Raw genomic sequence first — 24,606 nt, 5'->3', positions numbered from 1 at the left:
ATTATATGAATATTAATTACATGCCTTTGTTATTTAATAGCACTGAGATTTCACTTCAGCAGCGCCTTGAATATATTGCACGGGCTATCTTGAGTGCTAAGAGCTCGACAGCAATATTGCCAATAGCTGCAGATGGGGAGTTTTTACATGAATTGGAAGAGAAAATGGAAGTAAGTAAAAACTGGTTTGTATGGGTGCCAGTATTTTTAATCAACACCTTTCATCTGTGATTACTTTCATTTATTAAAATTAATAATTAAAAATGATAGAATTTTATTTGTTTATTGTGCTTTTGTATTGCCTTCTATATGATAATCAAAATAATGCAGAACAGTAAAATTACTGTAACTAATTTTAACAGTAAAATGTTAAAATAGTATAAAAGTGTTTTTTAATGAGCAAAAAGTGAGTGATTCAAATAGAGAAGAACTATTATAAGCATAGTAATTATAAAAGTTTATTCTTAAACTTTTCATTTAAATATTCTTGTATTTTTAATCAGGTTGCCAGGATACAGTTTCAAATACAAGAAGCCTTACACCATCAGTGTTCACATTATTCTTCAGTGCAAGATGCAATTTCCCAGTTGGATTCTGAGTTGATGGAAATTAGCAAGGTGGTCTTAATATCTGAACTCACCATTCTAGGTTCCAATTCTAAATAACTTGTTTGTTGGAATATATATTTGTATCTTAAAGCATTTATTTTTCCTATTCATACTTTGAAAACTGCAGCTGGCTTACTGTGTTTGTCTTACTGGCTATTTCAGGTGAAGATACGATATTTAGTATTTTCATTACTTAATTAGTGTAAAATAATGTTTTTCATTTCTTACAAGTAACCAAATTGTTGTTATTTTGCCTTTTTAATCTTTAGCTCTATGGGGAATTTGCAGATCCATTCAAGCTCTCAGAGTGTAAATTGGCCATTATACATTGTGCTGGACATTCAGATCCTATCTTAGTACAAACTCTTTGGCAAGAAATAATTGAAAAAGGTAGGTCTTTTGTCAGTACAATAAGTCTTTGTCAGATCATTTTTCATCTCTTGATTTGTCATTTATATTTCCTCTTTAACAATTGTTTCTGTCTTTTTTTAATCCCATTTATATCCCGCCCTTCTTTGAAGACTCAGGGCGGCTTACAATCTAAGAAGCACAAATCAATGTGCTTAGCAATAGCCTTCATTCTATGTATATGCCTGCTTATTAGGGCTTTCGCCCCCCCCCCAAGCGGCATTTTTACAAAGTCAGCTTATTGCCCCCAACAATCTGGGTCCTCATTTTACCTACCTCGGAAGGATGGAAGGCTGAGTCAACCTTGAGCCTGGTGGGACTCGAACCTGCACTAATTGCAGGCAGCAGTTTCTTCATTTTCCAATATTCCTACCTCTGTTGAGATTTTCTCTTCCAGTGCTGTCAATAATTGCCATCTCCCAATTTCAAAGGTCCTTTGAAATATCTTGATGTCATATCCTTATCTGTCATCCTGCAAATTTCATTGTTCTTTTCACTGCCTGGAGCTTTAGTCCCCTCTAGTGCTCATTCATAAAATCAAGTTTATTTTCAACTTTCCACCAATATTGCATTTCTTCATAGAATAAACAGTTCACACATTCATGTGAAAATGTTATTTTATTTCCTCAAATTTTCAGGGTGCTTAGCAAAAGTTCTAATCAGTAAAGGAGAATATTTGTAGCTCATGGTTGAAATGAAAGCCCTTGGTGCTCTCTGAGTTTGGTTCTTTTCTTGCAGACATTTCATTATGCAAACTGATGATGTTACCTAGTTTGGATAATGAAAACATCTGCAAGGAAACAACGAAGCTCAGAGAGCACCTCAAACCCTTCAAAAGTTCTAATATTCCAATTAATTTGGATCCTTAATCCATTTAAACATTTTTAGGTTGAATTCTTAGATTTTTGCCATTTATTTCATGTTCTTAACATTTTTTAAACAAATTATTTTTTATTTCAAAATGAAGTTTTACTCACTAGGCAGATTTTTAGACTTGTTTTAACAGACCTCTTTTAACTCTAAAATAATTATAAATATAAGTGATTAGAAAGTAAATTTAGATAATTTAATATTCTTAAAGCTTCACCATAGGGAATCATGTCCCAGTTTCAACCAATTGGAGCACAAATGGGCTATCTCTCCTTGTTCGGAGAAGCTCCATTAAACAGAGTTTGCCATCAGTCATTGCCATGGCATTATACTATTCATTGGGAAACATCTAATTTGCCATTTTCCTCAGCTGGACATCCATTTATTGTATCTAATTGTATGGAGCTGAAGATTGAAAGAATATGAATATATAATAGATTTTCCTTTTTTCTTTCAGCACTGAGTGACAGTCTTGCAATGAGTGCTCCTGATAGGATGCAGGCTCTTAGTCTGAAGATGGTAATGCTTGGCAAAGTTTATGCTGGAACACCACGCTATTTCCCTTTAGGTATATAAGTCAATTTTAGATATTGAATAATATAGACTTGTCAAGAAGGAAGTTGAAAGAAAATATGAAAAAGTCCTACTGCTTGTTTTTCTTGAATCTGTGTCAAATACTTATTTCAAAATCTTCAAATGGTAGAATCCAGAAATACTATTTGTAGGCTTCCGCCGTTTGCTGCTCATTTAAAGCCAATAGAGGCAGAGCAGAAGTAGGAAAAGAAAATGATGGAAACCATCTAATTCTGAAATTGTATCCAAGCAAATATTTTAAAGGCTCACATTTTACCTGTTGCCTTATTAGTTGCTATTACCTTGATAAATAGCAAAATTGGGGAGGGGGGAATTAAAAAGTGGTAAATTATGGCCAACTTACTAAATATGTTTCAACACATCATGAGACCAATGAATGAATGATATTGAGGGTATGCAAGATACCCTCTTGGATTCAGGGTAACCTTATACTGGTAATATGCAGGTTAATGAGGCCCTTTATAAGACCACTTCTTTATTTTAATATTAGTCAAGACAGTAGTAACTAAGAGCATCCTGTGGATGAATTCTCAAGACTAGGTTTGGCCCTTTTAATATAATGTGCTCAGATATGTCTATTTCTTACTGTGTCCAAGATGTCTTGGTCTCCCTGATATTGAAAAAGCTATGTTGAAGAACCTCAGCTTCTTTCCATCCTGTCATGGGCAGAAAATGTCTTTGTTCTTTCTCAAGAGACTGATCAGATGGAGTCAAGAATGTTTTCTGGTTCCATAGATAAAATGAAAAAAGAAATAACATTGTTGCCATAACTTTGTGCAAGAATTTGATGTTATTGCATTATATTTTTTCCTCAGATTTCTTAGTTCAATATCTAGAGCAGCAAGTTTGTTCTTTGAACTGGGATGTGGGATTTGTAACGTATACCATGCAAGAAATTGGTGTCCCGCTACCACGGCTTCTTGAAGTATATGATCAGCTTTTTAAAGCACGGGTATGAGAGTTCAAAATCTAGTTTTCAGTTTGTTTTATGATCTGTATTATAATTGCATGGGATGGGAATACTTCTGTTTAGATGCAGAACTATGAGATGAACAGTTAGGAAGGCTTTTGGTTATTATAGTTACAGATCATTACGTTTCCAAACTACGAATGTATTTTCCGTCACTTTTAAAGTTAGAAATGTCTATAAAGAAGAAAGCTATGCTATATCTTTCCTAGTTCTGTGAAAATGAGGCCTTTAGGCTAAAAAGGATTTGCCTGGTTTTCTTAGCTCTGGAAAAAAATTAGATTGAATTTTTGGAATGGAGAAATTTTAAAGGACCACTGGGCGGAGTGGGGTTTAACACACTTTAAATCAGGGGTCTTCAAACTTGGCCCTTTTATGACTTGTGGACTTCAACTCCCAGAATTCCTCAGCCAGCATGCCTGGCTGAGGAATTCTGGGAGTTGAAGTCCACAAGTCATAAAAGGGCCAAGTTTGAAGACCCCTGCTTTAAACAGTGCTAGTGCAGGCAAGAGCACTGTTTACCCACTGCTATCAAAAACAGGATCATTGGCAGGGGAGGGAGATTATTAGAACAACTGGCTTCTTGCTAAAAAAAATAGCAATGAAAATAAAATTCATGTTGAGTTCAGCTCCTAGTGATTAAACAAGTATGTCAAATGTTTTTGTAGTATGTTTTAATAGTGAGTTTTATAGATGAGCATCTATGTAAGTTGACAAACAAACAAAATTTCTGTAGATTTCCGAGCAGCAATGGCTGCTGGCCTTTGTCTACTAGCTTGGTAGCAATGGAGAATCAGCCATCTCTAAACTGCCAACTGGTCAGTGAACACACGTACAAGCCAATGAGTCTTTCTTTTTACATACACACATGTATGAGTTTGTATGTGCATATATTTCCATATTTTTCTCTTTATAGGATCCCTACTGGAGCAAAATGAAGAAACCATTACATCTTTTGGAATGTATACATGTACTGCTGTCAGGATATGTGCAAGATCCTAACAAAGTAGCTACTTTTGAAAGGTATTTTAAAGTTTATATACACTGGAAGTGAGGTGAAATTGTAATAATTCAGCACGTGCTGAATGATGGTGTTGACAAAATGTACAGTTTTGCTTAAACATCGTATCAAAATTAAATTTAAAAAACCAGTCAAGTTTTTTTAACAATATCATGTTGAGTATTTTCAGGCCTATAATGACTTTTATTACCTTACATATTTTAACCCATTTTTTATTCTTAAAACATGTAGCAGGATGGCAGGAAGTAAGTCTTTCACATTCCTATTCTAGAAAATTGTTTCTTTTTTTAACCAACTTAATTTCCATACCTGAAAAACCTACGTAGTCAGCCCATGAGTAGAGTGAGCTGGCAAAAAAAGGACAAATATCTATACAGGTAGACTCCAATTGGGGCCAGAATGTCTGTTGCTAACCTTTTTTGCCATGGTTAAGTGAATCGGTGCAGTTGTTAAATGAATCACGAGGTCATTAAACAAATCCAGTTTCCTCCATTGAATTTCTTGTTGGAAGCTGGCTGGGAAGGTTGCAAATGGCAATCACGACCCTGGGATACTGCAAACATCGTAAATACATAACAATGGCAAGTGCCTGTATTTTGATCATGTGACTGGGATGCTGCAGTAGTTGTAAGTTTAAGGGCTGTGATGCTCTGATGAGTGATGGATCGTTAGAGATTATTGTACTTGCAATTATTTGTGCCAACTAGCAATTATTTTCAGACAAGTCTTCTTAGAGGTGGTCCCTGCATTATAGAATTTCCCCACCTGAAATTTGTGATTGTAAATTTGGTGCCCCTTGAACGCCTCCCTCTTCATCCAGGCTTCCCAGAATGAATATTGGGTTAATAGATCTATTTATTTTTATTTTCCTTCCATCCACCAACTTTTTAATGAATATAAGTTTCAAGACTTTTCAAGTCACTGTATAGCAATTGTACGGAAAGGAGTATAATAACAAGATCAATCTGTTTTCTTTCTCTAGACGGCGATTCACAAATATCTGTTTAGATGCTGTTAGCTGTTACCTTGTTGAGCTGCAGTCTATAAGTCCGACCTTAGCTGTACAGACCATTACCGGAAGCTTTAAATCTCTGCAGGCAAAATTAGAGCGGCTTCACTAAATCCAGTGATGCATGTCTGCTTGTCCAGGTGAACTGGCTGTTAAATGTACTGGAACCTGAAAAGGCAAATGCTGATAAGGCTGAAGAGAATCAACTTCCTACTGATTAATTTTCTAGTGTATCTTCTTAATGAATGTCACATGGAACAGAATGTATAAATAACTTTGTTTTGTTCTTTTTTTATTACTGCCACATTTTTCTAACAGCGAAACTGTTTTATATGCTTTGGATTAAGATGCATTGTATGATTGTGTTCTGGCAATTAAACTTATTTGTAAAATGAGTTTTTTGTAAATCTGTACAATACGCTTGAGCATAAGACTTCACTATTTTGTAGAGCCCCAGCTGGTTGCTTAGGTGACGGGCCTGATTAACTGCACTTTGTTTTTAAATTCATCATGCACCAGACAGAAATTCTGTTTCTACAATGTGTACTATCTCTCTTACTTTTAAAAGGAATTAACTATAATGCCTGTACTATGAGAAATTTTGATAGTGGTTATGTGACCAGGAATTAATATTGGGGAACAAATAACATTCGTAACTTTTAATCAAACTATATTCTTTATCACTGTACTTTATTTTTATATGCCACCCATCTCACTGTCCAAAGTGTTTTGGGACAGCTACAATAAAACCAAATATAAAGACATTAAAATTAACAAGAATCAGATAAAAAACAACTACAAAGACCAAAATGGTAGGGAGGTGGAATCTTCTCTATTACTCCTCCAGCCGCCTCCACTATGGAGCGCCCTCATTAGGGCCAAAGCCAACCAGCAGAGCCAGCTTTTAGGCCCTTTTGGAAGGCCAGAAGGGTGGGATCAGATCTCACCTCCAGAGGTCACAGCAGAAAAGGTTCAATCAGAATAGAACTGGAAGGGTGCTTGGAGGTCTTCTAATCCAACTCCCATCTCAAGTAGGAGACCCTATACCATTTCAAATAGGTGGTTGTCCAGTCTTTTCTTAAAAATCTCCAGTGATGAAGCACCCACAACTTCTGAAGGCAAGCTGTTCCACTGGTTAACTGGACTTCCCCTAGACCCCTCCAGCCAAAATTCCTTTCCCAAGGAGTTTACAGCATGCTTCTTTTGCCAAAAACGAATGGGGTGGGACAATCCCATTGGGGCAAGATGGTTCCTCAGTTAACCTGGTCCCATGCCCTGAAAGGTTTTAAAGAGGGTAACCAACGCCTTGACCTGGGCCCACAAACAAGCCAACAACTATATTCTGTCATTCAAAAAACAGATTTTTTGTATAAGCTGCACAGAACTTTAGAAAGGATATTGAGCAATAGGACATAAGTAACATTACTACTTAATTTTAAAAGAGGTTTTTAGTTTCCTCAATATCCCATTTAGTGTAGGCACTTTCAGTGTTAATCGTCCATGGGGTTGAAGTAGAGTTCCTGTGCTGGCTGCTAAGTTATTAGTGTAGGCTGTCTTAATGCAATAATAAAAATAAATGGGCACTAAGTGTGCATTCCTATATTGGTTCTTAAAAACACACGTTCCCTTCCTGTTCATCTCAGAAGTATAGTTTAAGGCACTTCCGGGTTGAAATGATTACCCAGTGCCATCACTTGCCCAGGGGATGCCAAAAAGACAAATCCATGAGTTAGCCACCACTACTACTTATACTGTGCCTTCGGTTCAATCGCCATTAGCCAGCCTGAACTAACTCAGAAAGCTAAGATGGGTTACATTTATTAGTATTCAGTACAGAACACTTGAGTATTAAAATATCTAGAAAAAAGGCAATACCAAATCATTTCCATACTGTTGCCATCCAGGAAACAATATGGGTATGTCCAGGAGTCCAACTTGATGCAAGGTGCTTTTAATTTCCAAGTAAAACAATTGAGTCCTTAGTGAGGTTTAGAATTCTGTGTGTTCATAACCAGTCTTCTATATATGTGTAATGGTTATGTGACAATGGTCTCGAGCTGCTAGGGAATTTAATGGTCAGAGGAAGAAACATAGGAAAGACTCACCCTAATTGATCAGACAGCTAAAAGTAGTGTCAGGAGATTTGTACCTTCCAATTTGCAAGATTCTGTCAATAGCCTTACAATAAAGTAAAAGTACAGTAGTTCGTCTAGTCATGTTTCCTGTCTCATTTACCTGGGAGTGCTGGCAGTACGTATAGCAGGAAGGAGAGACCTTTTTACTTTATTAGCCCAAAGTAAAACGGCATTCCTCAAAAAGTAGTATACTGCTGCAACAGGAACTGTTAAGCAGATGGATATTCCCTCCTATCTACCTGTTTATTAAACCACTTCTGACCTTTCCTTCACCTGAGATCATCAACCACAAAGTTTGTGTTCTTTCCCCCAGTTTAATGCCTTCCAGAGGGGTTGCCTAGAGATGCCTAGGTTGTGATGACACAACCACTCTAGGAGCACCAGGCTGGTTTCTGCTCTTAAACCTACCTTACGCCTTTCTGCTTACCTGTGGGACTGCTTCAGTGACTCCATCCAGCCACCTCATTCTCTGTCGTCCCCTTCTTCTATTGCCCTCAATCTTTCCCAGCATTAGGCTCTTCTCCAGTGAGTCCTTCCTTCTCATTAGGTGGCCAAAGTATTTGAGTTTTAGCTTCAGGATCTGGCCTTCTAAAGAGCAGTCAGGGTCGATCTCCTCTAGGACTGACCGGTTTGATCGCCTTGCAGTCCAAGGGACTCGCAGGAGTCTTCTCCAGCACCACAGTTCAAAGGCCTCAATTCTTTGGCGCTCAGCCTTTTTTATGGTCCAGCTTTCACTGCCATACATTGCAACTGGGAAGACCATAGCCTTGACTATACGCACTAGTTGTGCTCAACTACCAATAAATTCATGTGCACATCTCTGCATCCATCTTTCTTTCCCTTCCTTCCTTCTTCCCTCTCTCTCTCTCTTCCCCCACCACGACAATAATATGGAAGGATTTTTGTTTGGTTGTGGGGTTTTTCCCCCCCAGTGTACACTGTTCAGCTTTCCTGGTGGTCCCCCATCCAAGTACTAAGCACACTCTAGTCAGCCAGTACTCTGTGCTGTGACTGCTGGCAGTAATGAACTGCTTTAAGATTAAGACTCCCTCAAGTCAAGTTGTGGCTCTGAAGGAACAAATTCATTAGTTCTCTTGGCAGTCATCTGGAAGCAGTTCCTCCTTTCCCTAGGATAGGGGGAGGCAACCTCGGCTCTTTTATGACTCATGGACTTCAACTCCCAGAATTCCTGAGCCAGCCAAGCTGGCTCAGGAATTCTGGGAGTTGAAGTCCATGAGTCATAAAAGAGCCGAGGTTGCCTACCCCTGCCCTAGGACTTTCTTCCCCCCCCCCCCCAACTTCTCCGTCTAATCTTAAATCTGGAGGCTTCCTCTTGGTCTCCTGCTTAGCTTCTTGAGTTCAACCAGCGGCTGCTGGGTACCGCTGGATGAATTCGTTAAAAAGTCCGATATCTGGGACAGTTCTGAATTCGAATATACGCGGAAGCCCAAGCCTCGCTCCGGCAACGAAATCCCTAACCGCCAAGACCGGACCCCGGTGAAGAGGCGCTGAACGAGACGCCTCCGCTGCGTTCGGGGCTGAGCTTCCCTGTTTCCCATTGGAAAGGGCTGCATGGGGCGCATGCGTAGTATTCGCGCTCCTCCCTTCGCCTGGCAACTTGGGTCCTGGAAAGGAAAACCGTTGGGCTGAGTCTGGGAGCGGTAAGTAAAGGGGCGCCTGGCTCTTTTCCATTCTGTCTTAGGCGGGATCTGGCGTCGGCGGCGAGCGATTGCTGGGCCAAGAAAAGGAGGCAGCACGACAGGCAAGCTTCTCCTGCACGAAGCCTGAGGGACGCGCCCCGGTTGCAAAGCAGCCCTTAAGGCAGGGGTCTTCAAACTTGGCCCTTTTATGACTTGTGGACTTCAACTCCCAGAATTCCTCAGCCAGGCACGCTGGCTGAGGAATTCTGGGAGTTGAAGTCCAAAACTCATAAAAGGGCTAAGTTTGAGGACCCCTGCCTTAAGGCATAAAGAGGAGAAGGCGGGTGGCAGAGGGAGGGCTGCGGTTCCCGTAGGATCCATCCATCCTGGAGCCCTCCTTCGCATCTTGTTGCACCACGGTTCCCATTGGCTTTGCCAGCCTGGGGATCCTGTGCGAGTCATCCGAGGAGCAAGAGATGTGAGGGGGGGGGGGCATTAAATAGATTTATATTTTTTACTGCTCTGGAAGTCACGTGGCTTTTTAACACAGTGAAACTGGAGAGAACGTGGGCAGGAGTGTGCTTTGAAGCATCATTAAGATTGGAGTATTCTCCAAGTACTCTCTGGTGAACCCAGGGCAGTTCTTTGTGATGCTATGGTCATGTGAGTGTTTTTTTTAAAGCAATATTATAGAAGTAGCATCTCATTGCCTCCTGGGATACTTTACTTCTCAGATAGTCGCCTTGGATTTCCTGGTGGTCTCCCACCCGGTAAGCCAGGGATGAATACTGGGTGGCTTTTTTAGGTCACCCAGAGTCAACTAGATGCTGTAGTCAGGTGTTAAGTTCAGCTCCCTGGGTGGAAATTGTCATTTTTTGCAGGGGAGAGAACAGCCATGTATGTCACTCTGAGCTACTTTTCTGAGTTAACTTCATTTAATTGGTCATTTACATCAGTGCCTTTCTCTTGAGATCACAAGGTTCAAGACTAGTTACTGTAAACAGTTGGGCTGATGGTAGTATTTGTTTTTAATTAAATAATAATCAGAATAGATCTGGAAGAAACCTTGGTCTTCTAGTTCAATCCCCTGCTCAAGCAGGAGATCCTATATTATTTGAGACAAGTGGTTGTCCAGTCTCTTCTTAACTCCATTGATGAAGCACCCACAACTTCTGACGGCAAGCTGTTCCATTGGTCAGTTGTCCTCACTGTTTCTCCTTAATTCCAGGTTGCTTCTCTCCTTGATTAGTTTCCATCCATGGTATTTTTGATGTCATATTGTGCTTTGATGATACGGTTTTTACAATTATCAAATTACTTTGTGTATTGATGAGGTGATATACAAGTATCAAATAAATAATAACAAAAATGCCCTTAAAACAGCATTTGTCAGCTAGCATAGGGATCCTGTGAGTAGAGTAGAACCTTTTAGATGGTTGTAGAAGTTAATGGAATGCCCTCTTTGTATGTTTTCCTTCTGTTTTGTTTTTATCTTAAATTGCTTGTTTTAATGGTTTTCATATATTTTTGATTATTACCATGTACAACTCCCAGTGTCACTTTATGTAAGATGGGCAATGATACAAATGAGAGTAAATAAGTTATTTTTGTATATGCAACAGGTTAACAATGGTTCTGGAAATCAAGAAGAATCCAGTCTGATCAGAAAGAGCTTCATCTAGGAAAGTATCCTGATTCTTACCAGCCAAAATGCTTTATGGAACGTTAAAGGCATGGTTGCTTCATACAGGAGGTACAGTTTAGCCAATATACTTACGGATCTGGACTTTAAAATTATGTGAAATTTCTATATGTTAAATGAAGTACTTCTCAAGTGCTTCAGAAACAATCCAAATTGTTTGCATAGGATCACAAGCAAAATGGGTCTGCATGTACATGCCTGCAAAATCAGCTGAGAAGAGCTTTTACGGGAGTCATACAGAGATGCTGCTGTTTTAACAATCTAAAAACTGGATCTTTGTAGTAATATATATTGTGAAGTAACTCAGGTATGTCACACTACTCTAAAAACCTCCATGAATTTGACACATTTCCCTTTAAAGCTTTCTAAATCCATGATCATTGACACCTTCTGACACTGAATGTCACAAGTTTATGTTCTGATAGTGTTGGAATAGGATTATAACCGATTATTAGAGATTATTACTCATTAAGGGACGCGGTGGCTCAGTGGGTTAGGATGCTGAGCTTCTCAATCAGAAGGTCGGCAGTTTGGCGGGTCGAATCCCGAGTGCCACGTAACAGAGTTACCTGTTACTCGTCCCAGCTTCTGCTAACCTAGCAGTTCGAAAGCACGTAAAAATGCAGTAGAAAAATAGGGACCACTATGGTGGGAATGTAACAGCGTTCCATGCGCCTTTGGTGTCTAGTCATGCCGGCCACATGACCACGGAAGATGTCATCGGACAATCTTCGGCTTTGAAACGGAGATGAGCACCGGCCCCTAGAGTTGGAAATGACTAGCACACATGTGCGGGGGAATCTTTACCTTTACCTTTACTCATTACTGAGTAATGAGAAAGATCTTAGGATTGTAATGGGCAGTTTGTTGAAGAACAGGGTACAGCTCTTAAAAATATATATTTTATGTTGGAGGCAATTGAACAAGGACCAAAAGAGATGCTGCCAATATCATATCAATGTATAAGCCTTCAAGTATGATCATACCTGGATTATCTTATCTCAGAAAAGCTGAACAAATTGCAAAATTGGGCAACAAGAATGACAGGGGTGATTATGAGGTTTAGGGCTTTTAACTTGGAAAAATGGAAAGTAAGGCAGAAGCAGTACATATTTATATATGTATGCTTGATGTAGACAGTTTTTTCCCCTCGTATCACTAAAACTAGATTTTGGGATCATCCAGTGAAGTTGAATGAAGGGGGACTTGTATATCTTTAACTTGTGCATAGTTTCATTGATATAATCTTGGACCTGTTAAATTTTTGCACAAGGTGGCTATCATTGATTTATCCTGTAATCCTCATGAATCAGTGATCCCTAGACCTATGCAGTTATTCAAAAGTCTGCCTGGCTTTGAGAAATCTTTGAACAAGTACCCTTTAAAGCAGCAGGCCTGAGCAGCTGCTCTGCTTTTATCCAGATGGCAAAACTCTTCTGTGCATGCTCAGGTGCCTATCATTTTCCAGTAAAGCAAAAGGTCCAGTTGGATGACTCAAAGTAGAGGGATTCAATTATGCAAGTTGAGACAGTGCATTGAACCTGTTTGCTGGTGTTTTGAATTGAGATGCTATCTTAAAGCCTATTTGACAGGCCTTCTAGTATCTGGTGTTGAAATAATGATAATATAAGAACACATGGAAATTATATCTCTGGTTTAATTATGTCAATAGTTAAGCACTTTAAATTGTTTTGCAGAGATGCTGTTGAATTTTCCTTAAGGAACCATTTAAAAGCTATTTAAACTTTGATAAATTTTATGGATTCTCATATGTTTTAATAATCATGAAAATGAAATTAGAGGTACTAGCCTCTACATGTATCAAACAGAAGAAGCCATGGCCTCGAATCACCTGGCTGGGAGAGGTAATTATATTTTTTTATATTATTGTACATTAAAGGTACATTCCTCCAAAAATTAAATCTTACTGGCATAACTTCAGATCATTGTGCAAATCTGAGTAATATAGTAACAGCAATAATCAATATAAATCATTAGGAATTACAATAAATACTGTCTGAGCAGTTGAAAAATGCATCACTGAAGGTTCAAATATCTACTTTGCTTTAGAAAAACATTGAATATCCAAAAGTTTGAATTTTTTTTAACGTAAAGCATTCTTATCTAAACTTTTGTTTTATTAACTTAAGATAAAGTTTTTTGGCAGAACAGAATTTTTCAGTTCAATCTTGGATTCATATGCTAATTTTGTTATTGCAGTTTATTTAATTTTTGAAGTTATTTCATTCAGGATATTTTAAAATGCAATACTATCATGTGTTATTTTTACATTTTATTCATACGATGCTTGAAAAGTTTTTTTATTCACTATATTTTTAAGTATCTGCTATTTTAAAATAAAACATACCGTATTTGTTCAAACCTGGCTTTTGTACTGTGGCATTTTATAACTGAATCAGTGATAATCAATGTGGGATGGTTGAAATTGCTTTTTATATACTCTCCTTAAGTATTTGTTCTTTTGAGTTTTTAATTGTAAACTATAAACTAACTCTCTGATTTGGATATCTTATAAATCTTAATTATTACTATTGTTGTTATTAAAATTCTGTATCAGATCATTTTGCTGCAAAAAAAAATTGAACAGCAGAATAGTCTTGTTTTCAGGGAACATTTATCTTTGTGGAAGGGTCAAGAAAAGAGTTTCTGAATCAAGTATTATGTCATTTAATTTTTTACTTTTATTTCTTATTTATTATAATGCTAGCAGGATTCTTGAATTAATCCAGATATTCATTAGCAAGAAAAAGTATTATATAAATAAAAGACTGATACTTCTTTTAATAGCAAAAAGAGGCCATTTTTCTATTGGATGACAAAAACATACAGGAAATTAACCTGCTTTCTGGAAAGACAAAAAAAAAGATTCCACAATTACAGACTTTTCTGAAGAATGTTATTGTATTATCAACCTCAAGAAATGGTTAAGTATTACAGTATCAATTCTTTCTACCTAAGTATGTTCTGTTTTTTTATAATGTAAAGAAATTTCTAATAGCGAAAGTCAGCAGTTCTTCACTTGTTTCGGATGTAAATTAACCCATTTTCTGGTCATAAATACATTAAGATTATTCATGTAGTTGGAATATTAGACCTTAATTGAATATACATTTAACTGGAAGGAGTCTCATTGAAAAGAGTGGAGCTTATAGTGCATTTAAGTGTATGTGCATATCAGATCACATTCCAAATTGATGCACTTTAATCTTTTTCACATAGGAGCTTGGTTGGCAGGAATGCTTAAAACAGGAGAGCTATTTCTTTGGAACAAGGATCAGGACATTATAAAAACTGTTCCACCCATAGAGGAATCTAAAAAAGTTGCTATGGCAGTGCAAGGTATGATTGTTCAACCAATATAATTGTCAAAAAAAATATTCTTTCATTTTCATCTTTTTTATAAAAAAACTCATTTTTTAAAAAAAATATTAAGCTGTAGTTTAAAATTTGTCATTTTTCTTATAGTATTTTTCGTAAATATCAAGGCTCCTAATTATTTGTCATATGCCAATGATACATTAGTATCTATAATGTATGCTTCTTGAGGCTATTACCACAAATAAAGGTGTATTGCTTATTATTGCAGTAAAAAACATGATAAAACATACAAATTCTTTATTCTACTACCTGATTTCATACAAGAAACTATATTTCCTTGTGATAGCATGTGTTTTGTTGTCATAAATTAAGTAAATATTTTGAGTAGATTTAGAAGAACTGAATAATTCTAACACTACATTATTTTCTAGAACATTCCTTGAGGTTATGCTTACGTGTTTCCGGCAATGGAAATAAAATACTTCTTGCTACTCTAGATGTCTGTGTCTTATTGTGGGAAAGCATAGAATCAAAAGCAACACCTTTCCAAATTTCTGCAATGGGACAGTGGTCCCAAATTATTCCTGAAGCTTCAATTGTGTTACCAGCCATCGAAGAGAAGGAAACTGTAGTTAGTGTTGATTTTATTGAAAATGAGGTAAAATATAAAATACATCTCATTTATTGACAATCAAGTATTTTCCAAATATGTAGTGACTTTTGTTATACAGCCATGTAATTCTGGTTATTGTTGAAGTCTATTGTGTGTTTATCTGAAGTAAATACTTGTTTTTATATAGAATCTGTGGCTGTTGCCTATATTCCTCATAATCAGACTGAGAATTATGCTGCTTATGCAGCCAGACCTGCCACCCTCAAGTTCAAACTTCTGGATAAACCAAGAATTTTAAATACCAAAATATCAGGTTTTGCTTATTTCAAGGGATGGTCTTATCAGCTAATATATATGGTAATACTTGTTAAAAGTATATGTGTTTCCATATATATTCATGTGAAAGCCCATTGGCAGATAAGCTGACCCTTGAGTTTTTAACCAAAATACCATGAAAGAGATGGGTTGGCTTATTCATGAGTGGCACATTTTTCATAATATGTCAGTTAAAATTTTTTAGCATGGGCTTGTACAGAATACAGGTAGTCCTTGGTTAATGACTAGCTTAGTAACTATTTGAAGTTACAATGGACCCCCCAAATACTTACAACTTGGATTGAAAGTTCCAGTGGCTGACACTCATGGTCACATGATTACATTTGGGTGCTTAACAGGCAGCCCACATTCACAGCTGTTTGCAGCATTCTATGGACATGTGACCTTGATTTACAACCCTTTATTTTGGCCAGAAAACAGCTTTTACTTCCTGTTTTTGGCAAAAAAATCCCATTACAAACAGTAGGATCATTTAACAACCACTTTGTTCTCTTAAAACCTGTCTCACACATACACTTAACAATCACTGGAAAAAAGTATTGTAAAATTGGGTTGATAATTTAATGCTCAGCTTGGCACTAAAGAACTATAATTCTTGAAAGAATTATGGTAATAAATTGAAGATTACCTGTGTATACGGTAAGCTGAATCCTGGCATTGTTCAGGAATGGATAAAATTGAATGACTGGGATCATGAATAGGGAGTCTTCTATCTTGCAATACTTTTTTATAGCTCCTCTTTAGAACATATTTAATACTCAACATCTTGGTCTTACCTATTTGCGCTGGCATGTTTGCATGCAGTGGCAATATATTGCAGTTTCTGCTATGTTTTGTGCATGTCTCTTTCCAGACAACACAGTAGAGCTTAGAATCCAAATCATAATATTGCATATGCAAAATAGTTCATTGTAACTGCAGTTTAAATTTCTGTGGGTTAATACGGAAATGATTAAGTCTTTTATAACATCTTAATTGCTGACCACATGGTAAAATATGAATAATTATCATACATTTAAATATATATATAGTTATTTTAAATGAGTTATTCAAAAATGTTGATTCATTGACAGATATTGGGAGAATGTTGCTTGGGTTCTTTTGCATTTTATTCTGAGGCCCAACTGGTGCTGATATTTTTGAAGATCAAATGGCAGGAGAACGGTTTAAAAAATGCAAGGTAAAACAAATATTCTGATTTTTAAATGCAGATGTTTATATCAGATATTTAATAAGATGCATATCAGTTTATTAATTAAAATGTCATTTGTGTACATATGTGTACACACACACACACACACATATATATATATATATATACACACAGACACACACAAATAATGAGTTGTCATAAGTTGACTATATCCTGTGGATAGCCTTGGGTCAGGCCAAAGCAGGAAAGAAAGAGTTAATTAGCAAGGTGCATTCAAAAGCCTTGACAAATACTTAACATATATATATATATATATATATATATATAGAGAGAGAGAGAGAGAGAAAGAGAGAGAGAGAGAGAGAGAGAGAATATTATGATTCCTTGCTAAAAATTGCTAATAACTTCCACAAACTAAGATGGATATTACACTAAACCATAATATGCAATAGATGAGATAGAAGGAGCTTAAGTGAAGCCTTGGACTAACATGGCATCTCATTCACTATTTTTCAACTGCACAGCTCAACTAACAACTTTTAATTTCAAAGAATCAGACACTGTTGCTAAAGAAATGGGGTGTGAAGCAGGCGGGTTAAATTATTTGTAGTTCACGTCTAATAACATCCTCTGCATTTTTTCAAAGAAATTTTTTTTGACTCTGTACATCAATAAAATTATTTTCCATTTTTCCTGTAATATGCACTTTTTTCTTCATTCCATGTAGCTCTGTTCCATGTCAAATACATTGGACCCAACAAACATGCTCTCTGCTGAAGTTGGCTCCCTCTTGTGAATCCGTGAAGTCAAGAGGTGCTTTGCTTACTGAATACTCACATGATGGACTTGTACTAGCAATAGCTCTCAATCAAAAGGATCTACAGGTACCAATGTTAAAAGCGTAATGAAGAAAGTGACTTTATTAATATTGTGCCCTTTATTAAGTTTGGCTTTGTAAACTACTTTGAATACATCCAGTATCACCCTGGTAGAAGAAGAAGCCTAGAATGTAATTGCCTTCCCCTTTCAATTCTTGGCAACCATCACTTTCTACATTTATGTATGATCACAGAACCTATCTGGCATGCAAAGCTATAGAATAAAAAAGGGAAATCCCTGTAAACTGGTAAGTCACCCCTACCTCCGCCCATTTTTAAGGAAAAACACCCCCCCCCCCCAGTCTTCAGTTCTACTTGATATAATTCCTCCTATTAAAAGAATATGCTACTGCTTTCCAGGAGGGGGATGGGGGAACACTTCCTTCTGGCAGTGCAATCTTTAATCTTACTCTTTAAGTCTTAAAGTTTAAAATTATGTTCAGCAAAGAGACTTGCAATGTAATCAAGGAACAGAGAGTAATTTTGTATCCTGTCCAGAATCAGCATTTATGTTAATAATAATAATAATAATAATAATAATAATAATAATAATAATAATAATAATAAATAATAATAATAATAATAATAATAATAATAATAATAATATAAAGTTGGAAGGAACCTTGGAGGTCATCTAGTCCAACCCCCTGCTCAGGCAGGAAGCCCTATACCATTTCAGGCAAATGGCTGTCCAGTCTCTTCTTAAAAACTTCCAGTGTTGGAGCATTCACCACTTCTGGAGGCAGGTTGTTCCACTGGTTAATTGTTCTAACTGTCAGGAAGTTATTTATGTTCCATAAATAATTTATAAAAGGAGGATCAATTTTAAAAAAGATAAGGACACATGAGGCATTAACAGTTAAATTTTATCCCGGTATTTTGTTCATATTAAATATATTTTCCTTTTCCTGTTTCTTTTATAATAGGGAACTCAAATTATGTTTATGAGCACTAAGAATTTTATTACTACTTCAGGGAGTCTTAAAGGTTGTGGTAGCAAGAATCCCAAAATTCCATCCAAATTAATACGGTCAGTATGAAATCAGCTTTTTTTCCCCAGAGGATATTTTGAAATCCAGTGTGAGTATTTCAGTTGCATGTTCCTGAAAGTGTTCTTGTATTGTTGAAGGTCTTACTGGATTTCTGACATGAGCTGGACTCCTGATAGTCTGTTTTTGGTTTGCATGTTAAAACGTGGATCTCTGATCATAATGACATGCTTGGGTGAATTGATGACTTTAATTACTTATGGCTGCTCTATAGAATTTGGACCAGCAGAATTCATTCCTCTACATCCATTAATAATACACAGGTGAGATAATAAAACAGAGGTTTAAAAAATTATCTGAACTTTATGTTTTCCTTCCATATATTTTCTAATAATAATAATCATTTGTTAAACTTGTACGCTATTCAACTCTCAATGACTGGCTGGCTCACAATAATCAAAAAATTACAATAAAATCAATAAAATAAAAGATAAAAATTGGTGAGCATGATAATCCAGAGGGATTAAGCGAGCTGTCTCTTCTTTGCCGAAGATGAATTCATATTTTAAACATTTCATTTTTTCACTTATTCTTTTATTCTCAGGCAACAAAAATGGCACTGGCAAGAAAGATTAGCTTCATTTTAAAGGATCTCTACTCATTTCCTATGAGTGCAGCTTAACATATTCAGGGTGGGGATTTAGCCTAATATAAGAGAATGGATAAATCTTTTAAGTGAGATAAATATTTTTGCATTATGATATTGTACATTAATCTCCTGTTTTGTTGATTTATTCTTCTGTGCTAGATCACAGAACTCTTTCTTGAATTCTAATGATTCATCAATTTCTGAAGGAGATTTCATGAGGCAGAGATTTTCTGTAATATGTCACTCCAGTTTGCCTTATCTCATTGCCTCTGATGGATACATGGTTACAGTCCTTAAATTTTCCAGTGAGTTTTCACCTTCTACCTATACAAAGTCATTGCTGCTTGATTCAGCCCAAAGACTAGAAAAGTTGCGTCACAATTTGATCACATTCAAGGTACAACTGCTTTCTTAATTTTCTAATACAATATGATATTGGTTTGCAATTAAAGTCCATAGACTTCTGAATACAGCCACAGAACAGTTGCCATTTACAATATATTTTTTTGTTTCTTTAACAACTTAACAACTATATTACTAACTTAACCACTGCAGTTAATAACTGTGGCCAGAAAGGTAATAAAATGCTGCAAAACTCACTTAATTTAAATGTCTTGCTTATCAACAGCAGTTTTGTACTCGATTGTGGTCATAAGTCAAGGATTACCTGTATTCTTTTCTTCTGAAAATGTCTCCTGTTGCTCTCTTCTATACCATCCCTTTATTCTCCTGCTTAACGTTTCAGACTCATTTCATGCTTGCTATCATGTAGTCAAATTGTTTTTCTTCTTCAGGAACAGATAAAAGCCTTACAGTTCATTTCATATGATCTGATACTGACATTTTATTGAGCATAGAAATAGATTGTGCCTATACTTCATGACCCACATTTCATTAGGCATTTTCCAGATTCCAAATGGCACGGTATTTCAGATAGAGAATCATAACAGGGTAAAAATTATGAATCTGCCTCTTATCTCATAAGAATTTCTAAAAAGTACAGTGTCTCTGGCAAGTGAAGGGTTGACTGTGGTTTCATTGATACTTTTTAAATAAATATCACAAGAGTACATAATCCATTTTTATTCTGCAGGTGTTATTACCACCTATTCCATTTTTCTTATACCTGCAAATGGATAATTTACTAAGAGTTTTGTTGGCTAAACCCGAATTAATATTTCCATGGTAAATATCCATTTTGTTAGGAGCACAGCAGTTACAAAATATGTTTCTGGAGCGGTACATTTGTTCCTAACTTTATTGTTTTAAGAGAAATAGGAAAATGTTTTATTTAGCCAGATATTTTTAAATAATACCGTATTTTAAAATACTTTTTCAATTTTATTTGCAGTGCTGTGATTATTCACTCTTCTGGCCATATTGCCATTTCTGCATGGTTAATGCTGTATGTATTTTATGTTGCTGATATCCAGAAAGATCAAAACCCATATAAATCATATATTTTGTGATCTACCATGCCACCAGTTTCAGGATCTGCTTCAATTGTTGCATTCAGAAATTGAGGAGAGAGAAAAAATTAAATGATGCTAACAGTAAAAGAGTCATATTGTTTTCTTCCGTAGTCTGAGGGGAAAAAGCAGCCACTGCCGTCACTGTCTTCTTTAAGAGCTAATCTCTTACAATATGAAAATCAACTTTCTACTTTCTCTGGCACTCCAAAGTTTCTACAAGAAGAAGAAGGAGTCACTGAACTAAACGAAGAAGTATCACTATTCCAGGTATTCTGATTGCTTTATAATATTGAATGATTAATGTTAATAATTTTAAATCGTAATGAATACATAGTAAAAAAATTAATAATGTAATGTGAATTAAAATGTCGTTTAGAAAGGCCATTTTATTTGTTTGGAGGATATCAATGTAGTATTTTACGTTTGAGATCTTCTGTTGCTAAGGATAAATCTTCCTTTTAAAAAAACTCTTCACCATCTCCTGCTGCTCAGAAGGCTATTTATGTGACACTGGATCCTTAATTTTAACTTAGAATGAACCTGCACAAAAATATCAAACATTTTACCTTAGTTAAGTATTCATTTACATCTTGCTGAATAGATATCGAAACATTCATACGCCAAACTGGCCATAGAGCCAGATTAGTCTAGTGATTAAGGTATCAGGCTAGAAACCAGAAGACACTCCACTTTATGCATGAAAACTCTCTAGGTGATTTTGGGCTGTTCACTGTTTCTCAGCCCAACTCATCTCACAAGATTGTTGTTGTGGGGAAAATAGGAGGAGGAAGGAATATTGGGAATGTTCGCCACCTTGAATTATTTATAATAAATAACTTTTCATATGGCTGAAAATCTTGATTATGGTTTTGTTTTTTTAGTTAGGAGACTATTCTGGAACTTAGTTCCACGGGTTTTCTCATCAATGAGCAAAAAGTCTTTTTCCACTTATTCAGAACTGTTTCTTCCTCTCAGTGGAACAGCACTGCATAAGAAAAGTGAATTGAATAGGGTTATTTTTTGTAATTGTGCAAATTTGCCCAACCCTCTTTATTTTTACCAATTTTTCTACTGTTGCCCGTTTTCATTCATATTAATGTGATAGCTTAAAAGGCCAAATTAAACTTATCCAACAAGCATAACACAAGCACACTCATCTACTCCCCCACCATCCACATGCTAACAGTCAAAGCCCTGCGGAGACTGTCTTGCTTTGGATACTTAATTAACATTCATAAAGTATTTGTTCCCATCCTTAAAATTTCCTTAACAATAGAGAAGGCCACTAATGGAATGGATTCCATTCCATTCTTCAATATACGATTTATTTATTTTTCTTTCCCATAAAGGATTTAGATATCTCACTGGCAACAGTTTGTAGACAGCACTTAGAGAAATGTGTGTGTGTGTGTGTGTGTGTGTATGTATATATTTGTATAATTATTACTGATACAAGTGTCACAAATAAGCATCTTTCAGATGTATATCATTTTTTTAATATAGGAATGCAATGAAGAATCCAGTGATGACATTTTTTTTCAAAGTAATTCATATATTTTGGGAAGCCAAAAAGCAGATTTCTCTTTAGGTGATGAAGGCCAGCTGGAATTCGCATCAATGTTTGACACAATTCATGCAATAGATGGAACAGAGAGAAAAAAAGATGGCCTATTGTTTGAACTGAACCATATTCAAAAAAATCTCATTGCCGCTTGGAGAGTGAGCATTTCAAAAAGTATAAAAGAAAAAGACATATTATTAAATTTTAACATTCGTTGCATTGTACACTTTTTTAACATTCTCCAGTATGTGAAACTTAAAGAATTAGAGCATCCTGTCAAGAATCAGTCATGGATACAATGTGTCTTAAACTGTTTCCAACAATTTTTGACTGTCCTAAGTTGGGAAGATCAACACAGACAAACATTGGGGCATTTAATGAAATTCACAATGCAGACCTTAAAACTGATACTTGCAGAACGACACGATAACCTTTTCTCCACTAATCTTTTGGGGGGTTTCTCATTGCTGAAGATGGTTATACATTATTTAAATGCCAAAAAAATACCACAGTATGAAGTTGTTCCAGCAGATCTGAGTGGTAATAATAAAGTGGAACTAGATTCTATTGATGTGCCTCTGTTTCAAAGCATGGATTGGAATAGTCACCAGAAGCACTGTGCATTACATTCTGTGCTAACGTGTTCTCTTCCAATGGCAAATCGAACTGAGAATCAGGAAAAAAGGTATTTCTAGTATAAAAATTATTACTTTAAATATTTTATTATTTTGATGTATAATGTAATTTGAATCATGAATAAAATATCGTAAATACGAATTCTGGGACAAGTAAAATACAGAATTTGAGTTTGGGTACCCCTTCTGGTCTCTTAACACCTATAATAGATTTTAGTATGAGACTAGATGCTGATAACCACTGGAACCACCAGAGCCAATTTATGCCATAATCTTTCAACATCAATTTGCAGATCTCAATACTTTGTGATCTTCTCCAGTTCTTTCTCTTCTATCATATTTTACTATTCCCTGGTATTGCCTATGTATCACACTTTCTTTTTTTCAACCACAATTAAATCTGTGCATTATGAGACAAGGCATTATCAGTTTGTATTCTGAAATCCCACAATATTTAACCTTATTTTCAACTACTTTTTCAACTCTTGTGTTCCCACCAATTTTTCCTTACTGTCACATGATATTTTTTACAGATGTTCCAGTGACTAATTTTGGTGACTGTTATGCCATTGTTCATAATCAGTTGGTGTGATCTTGCATGAGCTGAATATCTGATCTACTGTTTCTTCGTACAATCTACACTTTGAATCATTTGATAATAATAGCTATAATACAATGTGAAATTCCATTATTATTTATGGGCCTGGTTTGTAGCCCTGGATTTCCTGGTGATTTCCCTTTGAAATAATAGTGTAAGATTTCTTCTGAATGGAATATGTAAGGATTAGTCAATAGCTTTCTTTAATTTGTGACTTTGTTATATGTTTAATTCTTTTTAAACTTAGGTTAACTGTAATCTGGCGACACTTGTATAAGCATGTGATTTGGTATTGGGCACAATTAAACAGAAAAGTGAATAATTCAAATAAATCAATGACTGAAATCCAAATTGCTCAGGAAATTCCAGTGATCAAAGCACTTGCAAGTCATATACAGGCAATCTTACAGTCTTTGGGAGAAAGCTTGGAACAACTTCTGAACCTCAAGTCTGTGAATGGTTAGTGTATTGAAGAAACCACCACCACTTCATATACCTTGCATAAATATATACATTTAAATATGAAATTGATCCTCCACCACCTGCAATGCTAATAATTGACACAATTTAAGGGGCTGATTTGATGTTAAATTCTGTATTCAGTGGGATGAGATATCCAACAAAGGGTCCCATGTGTCTATTCTGAAAAACAAAATGGGTTCCTGACAATACCCACAGTGAACTTATTCATACAGATAATTTTTTCCCCTCATTCTATGTAATCTATGTGAGAACAAAATAATTCATGGTTATTGATCTCAAGCAAACTGGTCTGAAGATTAAGATTAGTTTAAATGCTAGATTTCAATTTGTTTTTAAGGTGAGGAGGAGTTTCTGATAGGATCGTATAAAAAGTCTGTGGAGGCTTGGGAGAGAGCTTTTCAGGAAACAAAAGCAAAAGGTATGATATTGGTTCCATTTTTAGCGTTAGTCCTCCCTGCAAAAATTACTTGTTTAAAGAGAGATGGTTGGTCATTTTTTTCTGGCATTGTTTTCAGTCTCTCAAAGATAGTCTCTTTGAAGTGGCATGGTAGGTAGAGTTGGAAAAAAAAGTGAATGAGACCAAAGCCCAAAGTAGATGACAAAGTCTTTCTAATTCTTATACCCTTTTTTTACCCTTTATGCTCCCCATTTTTCTGTGATCATTGTTTCTATCCCAAGTAGCAGTCTGTAAGGAAGGTTGGCCTTAAGGCTTTCAAAAGGACATTTGACATCGGACAAAGGAATAGAAGTGGTCCATCTCTGATTTAAAGCTTTTATGTCTTTCTCTTTACCTTGGAAGTACATATAGTAGTTCAGTGATGGTAAACCAGTACAATTCTTTCTGTTTATAATCTAAAAAGGTGATATTGCACAAAAGGTATAAGGCAACAGAGTTGCCAATTTCAATTACCATCTTTGAGCAAGGACTACCTGCATATTAAGGTGTG

The 24,606-nt window shown here is 36.0% G+C and overlaps 2 protein-coding genes across 4 annotated transcripts in view; both read left to right on the top strand.

The window, feature by feature from the left end:
- Positions 1-5,871, top strand: part of NUP155 (nucleoporin 155) — a 31,652-nt gene extending 25,781 nt beyond the window's left edge. Inside the window, exons 29-35 of one of the 3 annotated variants that reach the window (XM_081319791.1) lie at positions 41-170; positions 503-616; positions 877-997; positions 2,343-2,453; positions 3,295-3,431; positions 4,363-4,469; positions 5,450-5,871. In XM_081319791.1, the coding sequence (XP_081175917.1) occupies positions 41-170; positions 503-616; positions 877-997; positions 2,343-2,453; positions 3,295-3,431; positions 4,363-4,469; positions 5,450-5,588 (859 nt within the window). In that variant the 3' untranslated portion in view covers positions 5,589-5,871. Of the gene's footprint in view, positions 1-40; positions 171-502; positions 648-734; positions 770-876; positions 998-2,342; positions 2,454-3,294; positions 3,432-4,362; positions 4,470-5,449 lie in introns of those variants that run through there. The other 2 variants (XR_014025387.1, XR_014025388.1) reach the window with 2 other exon arrangements.
- A 3,380-nt stretch (positions 5,872-9,251) lies between these two features.
- The window catches only part of CPLANE1 (ciliogenesis and planar polarity effector complex subunit 1), a 70,023-nt gene continuing 54,668 nt past the window's right edge, over positions 9,252-24,606 (top strand). Inside the window, exons 1-16 of the mRNA XM_081321296.1 lie at positions 9,252-9,272; positions 10,874-11,004; positions 11,119-11,260; positions 12,651-12,818; positions 13,762-13,897; positions 14,194-14,313; positions 14,724-14,950; positions 16,315-16,421; positions 17,122-17,278; positions 18,199-18,302; positions 18,402-18,584; positions 19,070-19,307; positions 20,494-20,649; positions 21,886-22,628; positions 23,424-23,635; positions 23,997-24,077. Coding sequence (XP_081177422.1) covers positions 12,738-12,818; positions 13,762-13,897; positions 14,194-14,313; positions 14,724-14,950; positions 16,315-16,421; positions 17,122-17,278; positions 18,199-18,302; positions 18,402-18,584; positions 19,070-19,307; positions 20,494-20,649; positions 21,886-22,628; positions 23,424-23,635; positions 23,997-24,077 — 2,545 coding nt within the window. The 5' untranslated portion in view covers positions 9,252-9,272; positions 10,874-11,004; positions 11,119-11,260; positions 12,651-12,737. The remainder of the gene's footprint in view (positions 9,273-10,873; positions 11,005-11,118; positions 11,261-12,650; positions 12,819-13,761; positions 13,898-14,193; positions 14,314-14,723; positions 14,951-16,314; positions 16,422-17,121; positions 17,279-18,198; positions 18,303-18,401; positions 18,585-19,069; positions 19,308-20,493; positions 20,650-21,885; positions 22,629-23,423; positions 23,636-23,996; positions 24,078-24,606) is intronic.

This window comes from Vipera berus, assembly GCF_964194415.1.
Source record: "Vipera berus genome assembly, chromosome: 2".
NCBI classification, from domain to species: Eukaryota; Metazoa; Chordata; class Lepidosauria; order Squamata; family Viperidae; genus Vipera; species Vipera berus.
This window is presented reverse-complemented; position numbering and strand designations above follow the sequence as displayed.